The following is a 5757-nucleotide window of genomic DNA, read 5'->3' as shown; positions in this document are numbered from 1 at the left end:
CTATTCGGAATAATAATTGTGAGAGAGGATGAATAGAAAATAATCATCAAAGTCATCGCCCGCGTAATTCATAACCAATTCTTACTCTTTTTCAAGCTCCCTCATTGTCAGTCTTAAAAATCCTACTAAAGCAAAAATGCCTACAAGTCTTGTAAAATATTGCAATTGGTCAGAGAGTAATGAGGATTGGACAAGGAATCCCATATTCAACATACGTTGGACATGGAACTCCATCAACTAAACAATGTTCAAGTGAGAAAAAGGATTGGTGGTGCACTTCGACCAGGAGGACCTTGCTTTAAGTATAACACATTGGAGTCACTATATGATTGCTCATATTCATGATTTTAGAAATTTTTGGTTTAATCTCCACATGCAGATAAACAAGTAAGAGAGCGTGGTTGTACCCTCTAAAGATGGGTATTTTTGTGTTACGATTCGACAACATTGTACATCTTCAGTTTATACATAGAGAGGAGGCTTGGGTAATCGAAAGAGCCCTGTTGATGATTACCTAATGGTCTCCAAATATTCATCCAAGGATGGTTCTCTTTACATGAGTGCAGATATGGGGCTCCCTTTGGAGTATATGAGGCCCTTCATTGCAACAAGGCTAGGGAAAATAGCAAGCAATGTTCTTCACATTGATTGGAATGGAAGAACAGTTAAATGAACAAATGGGAGAAATCATATTGCGACTAGGTTTTTAGATGGAGTCTAATGTCTACTAGATCTATTTTAATGGTACGATATGGGCTACAAGGAGTCATGGTCCTATGAGGTCAACATTTGTGGAACTTAGGCTAAATGTTATTGTACAAGTGATAGTTCCTACTCGTTCTAGAGAAACAAGTTTCAGTTAGGAGCAGGTGAGCAAAATGTTGATAATGAGATGGTAAATGTTAAGAATGATAATGGTAATGGTATTGATAATGTTTTTATCGAACTTGATCCAGAATTCGATAGTTGAAGGATGGCCAGCGATGAGAAGACCCAATCAGAACAGAGGGGGTTTAAATCCTTTAAATTCAAACTCTCCTGATGATTTCAATGGCATAGCAAGGAATGAAAACAATGCTATGGGTGCAAGGGAAAACAACCAAGACAATGTTATGGTAATGTAGTTGTTGCTTGTCTTGATAACAATATTGATTTTAGTGATTTGGGTAGGGAAATGAACTTAGAGGATAGAGTTGGGAAGTAAATCCCATAGGATTAGTGTTATTGGGTCTGAAGTTGTCGTCGATTCTACTACTATCTAAATATGGGTTTAGCTACGCTGTATCTCCCATCACTATGATACTTATAAGTTGGAATGTTAGGGGTCTGGATCAACACCTAGTATCATACTATTGTGTGTGATTGACGTGTAAGTGTTAGGCTTGAAAATATAAAAAGTGTGGGTGAAATGAGATTTAAAATTTTTTTTTATACACTTTTGTAAAATAAAAGAGAAACTGTTTGACTTTTAATTTTTTACTTTTACTACTTCAAATTTCCACCTGTTTCCTTGCGTTGGCCATAATTTTATTGTTTTCTATGCAGAAAAACTTGTGATATGGAAAAAAATAATGAAAGTATTATTACAGCTTTTTAATGTGTGTTGGCATTTTCTTTTCGATTAATATTTACAATATCTATATATGGGGATGTATTATGTTGAAATTGGAAGGACATTTGCGATAAAAACGAAATAAATGATATGATCCTTAAATCCTAGCAAGTGGGGTTGTTTCTCACTTCTTAACGTGCAAATACTATGAGGTTTGGGGGGATGCACCCTACCTGCCCAAAACATGCACGTGGACCCATCAATCCAATCACCTTTCATAAATAATATGTGAAAATGAATGATTTAATATTTCCTACTTCGAAATTATTATATATTTTTATACAACATTTATTAATGTTGGTGGAGTTTAAAACCTCCATTGATAATATATCAAATATTTTTTTTTTTAAATTTTGAATGCTTGAGTTAGCTTGGGATAGATGGGAGGCAAGGGGGTTTATATGTTTTCAAAATTAGTGTACGTGTTTTGCCTGGTTTAGAAATTAATTTTTAACAATAAAAATAGAATAAGTAATTTACTCTTTGATATAAAGTAAAAAGACTAATTTATTTATTTTTTAATAGAAAAAAATGTAATTCGATTCCTAATATAGAGACTCTCATAATACATTTTAGGTATAAATAAAATATAAATGATTTAAATGTATACTTATATGATGAAATGTTGGGTGTTAATTATATATGTTAAAATAATTTCCACAAATGATATATTTAGGAAATTAAAAAAAAAAAGAACAGAGATGGGGTATCCTGGCACATGGATAGCAAAGTCAGATATGGAGAATACAAATTCGTTTTTTTTTTTTTTTTTGATATGATTTAGAAAAGAAAAGCAGCTTCCAGTTGACTCAACCACTTGTAAAGCCATCAACTTTGCTTTCTAGTATTGCATGTGGTGGGTTTTCTCGAGGCTTCAATTTATTTCATTACATCCTTTGTTTTTCTCAGAGTTTTCAACATTAAATATTAGCAATGGGGAATTCAAAGTTGGAATTGTATGCAGTTGAATTCCTTTAGCAAAAACATCAGTATGCAATGCAATGATCATTTCAACCAACAAAATTATACTCTTTATCACTTACGATTAATTTAGTAGAATGTGTAAGTATTAAGGGTTGATTATATAATTCCAACAAATATTAAACCCTATAAATGGATTTTGAATTTATTGGTGGTTTCAATGATTTATTTATTGATAATGATACAGTAGGCCAATTGCCAAAAGACATTTTTAAGTTTTTATTTAATTGCTCACCAATAGCACACCAGACACAGCCTTGTAGTTATCTCAAACTTTAGGGGCATTCTTCTACATTCCTTTTTATAAAATCCTCCCTCCTAAATTCCATCCTCCCATTCACAACCTCCAATCTTTCTCCTCGAATACCCAGACACTTTCATTTTTTCTCCTTCATTTCATAATTTGCCGGCAAAATGTCGCCGGGGCTTGGGAAATGCAGCAAAATCCGCCACATTGTGAGGCTTCGCCAAATGCTCCGGCGGTGGAGAAACAAGGCCCGCGTGTCGGCCAGTCGCATCCCGTCCGATGTGCCGGCGGGACATGTGGCGGTCTATGTGGGGACGAGCTGCAGGAGATTCGTGGTGCGGTTGACGTACCTGAACCACCCCGTCTTTAAGAAACTCCTTATCCAAGCCGAGGAAGAGTACGGCTTCACTAATCAAGGCCCGTTGTCCATCCCCTGCGACGAGACCGTTTTCGAAGAAGTGATCCGATTTATTTCCCGTTCGGATTCGGGTCACTCCGGTAAGTTCACGTGCATCGAGGACTTTAAAGGAAACTGTCACGTAGGAATCAGGATTAATTTCGATTTGTGGACCGAATCTCGACCGTTACTTCATGGGTTCGTTGAGAAAACAATTTGGTAATTCAGGAAACAGTGAGAACAAAAAGGAAACCGCTTTGATTCTTACCCGGGTTTTTTCACTCAGTTCTGAATTAGCTCGAGTGAACAATTCATTATACGCTGTTGAAGCAAGTGAGTTGGCCGAGTTGAGAAGCTGGTTACTAATTCATAGTGGGGTTTTCATTTTTTATTTTTTTTTAAAAAAAAATTGGTTGATATTGGGGGCAAAATGAACCGAGTCAATAATGATAGCTCCGGAAATGCATGGAGATGGCAGAGAAAGGTGGGTGAGCTACCCACCGAGTCGTCCCGAGTTCGAACCGGAATGGGAGCAAAGGAAAAAGGTATCGAATCGAGACATTGAGACTATTCAACTCAAGTCTCAAGAAGAAAACAAGAACAAGTAGTTTTGTGTAAATTCTGAGATTTATTGATTGGTGAAGAAAACAATGTACAGATATTAATTCCATCAATATGTTCAATTATTTCCATTATTAATTTAATTTTCAATTTCTTTTTGTTTTTACTTTCGATTTTTTTGAAATTGCAATTTATTAATATTAGCAGATGAATTACAAATTGTAATTTTACAATCATGTGGCAGCCGTTAGCTTTTTTTTTTTTTTTGAAATAAGCAAAATAAACTGAAAAGATTATAATAAAAATGATTTTGGTGAAATAACTAAAATAAACTGAAAATATTACAATAAAAAGAACTAATTCCCCGATGAGAAAACTACAAAAACTTGAAGACCTTCTCTCCTTTCTTTAATTTGTTTTGATTCCATCAGCTTATCCATTATGTTCTATAGGGATACGTCGAATGTCCTAATATTTTATTCTAAATAAGTTTTGGTGAATTCTCTTTATCAGAGTAGAGCCTAACTCTACACGCCTCATTTTGAATTGCTATGACTACCTCCATGTTGTCAGTTTGAATTATCACGTTGTTGTATTTTCGCTCTAAAAAAAGCGTTAATTTTTAAATTATTATTAATGTTATTTTTTTTTATAATATTAAAAGTAGAGACACAATATAGACCCATATTAAATGGATGTTTAACAGAAAAATTAAATATAATTTTATACAAGGTAAAACTACTGTTGTTATCATTATATTTGATATATTATAACTATAAAAACTTATGCACCTTAAATACATCATAATGCATCGTATTATTAATGAGCCTAATAAGAAAAAGTTATAGTAAATGCTTCAAAATTTCTCATTCTCAATTCTTTTTTATTTTTGGAAGTGTAGACAATTGTATAAGTTAAATTCCAGCCCAGAGTAGTGAAATGAAAAAAAAAGGGTGGGTGCTGAAGGTATTCGGTTGCTATAGTCTAAAATTTATATATGTAATTATTTGTCGAAAAGTCTCTATAATTATGAGTTTCTCAATATTATCGAATTTAATCAATAAATTTTGTTTAATCTCAACAGCATGAAATTTTATTCAATACTTTTAGAACTGTAAAATAATATTTGATATAGAACTTAATAAACTATATACTAGGATCTGTCATATAAAATCATCAAGAATACAGTTAGATGCGAAAGCGTACTTGAATTCATCGATTTCTTGAAATCTTCATATCTTATGGTTTTGATATTCCAAATTAGCACACAAGTAATCTAGAGAAGGTGGCTCTCTCTTTTCTAAAGATGAGATATTAAAAAATTAACCTATGTGTAATTTAGGAACCATAGCCCTAATATATAACTTTTGCACATTAACCTAATTTCTAATCAGTCTATCATTAATTAGAAATTAGTTACTTGAGTATCTACACATATTTGGTCCATACTTTATTTAATAACTAAAGCCCAATAAACCTTAAACAAATTAGATCACTTTTAATTTGGGTTAACCTTTTATGATAGTGAATAATAACATGCATGTAATTACTCTTATTATATATGTGATGTCTATATTTTCCAACAATCTCCCACTTGGACTACATATATATACCGATTATCTTATAATTACATGTCATTATATAACCTTATGAGCTCAAAACCTTGCTATTATATCCAAAAGGCATTCCAAACAATCCTATCCATTAATTATGTTAACATAGAACCAAAGCAACTTTAGTTATATATATCGTAACTAAATCCATCTCTGATCATGATATTAACACAACCAAATGACATAGATCAAATATGGATGTGTAGCATGGAAATTACATGCAATATGACTCAAACATGTCTATTTCCAACTAATCCTCCTTAACCTTAGTGAGATCAAACTTTACCAAAATTAGAGTGTGAACAAACCAAATAAACTTTATTTCTGCAGAAAATAAACTTAATAT

The 5757-nt window shown here is 32.8% G+C and overlaps 1 protein-coding gene across 1 annotated transcript; it reads left to right on the top strand.

The window, feature by feature from the left end:
- The first annotated feature begins 2888 nt into the window (after window positions 1-2888).
- Window positions 2889-3964, top strand: LOC105784582 (auxin-induced protein 6B). The gene has a single exon (XM_012610487.2). It carries the CDS (start codon window positions 3008-3010, stop codon window positions 3458-3460), a length of 453 nt encoding a protein of 150 aa, XP_012465941.1. The 5' UTR covers window positions 2889-3007; the 3' UTR covers window positions 3461-3964.
- The last annotated feature ends 1793 nt before the right edge of the window (window positions 3965-5757 follow it).

The sequence above is a fragment of the Gossypium raimondii genome, chromosome 1 (genome assembly GCF_025698545.1).
Source record: "Gossypium raimondii isolate GPD5lz chromosome 1, ASM2569854v1, whole genome shotgun sequence".
Lineage (NCBI taxonomy): Eukaryota > Viridiplantae > Streptophyta > Magnoliopsida > Malvales > Malvaceae > Gossypium > Gossypium raimondii.
The sequence above is the reverse complement of the archived record's forward strand: the minus strand, read 5'-3'. Positions and strand labels throughout refer to the sequence as shown.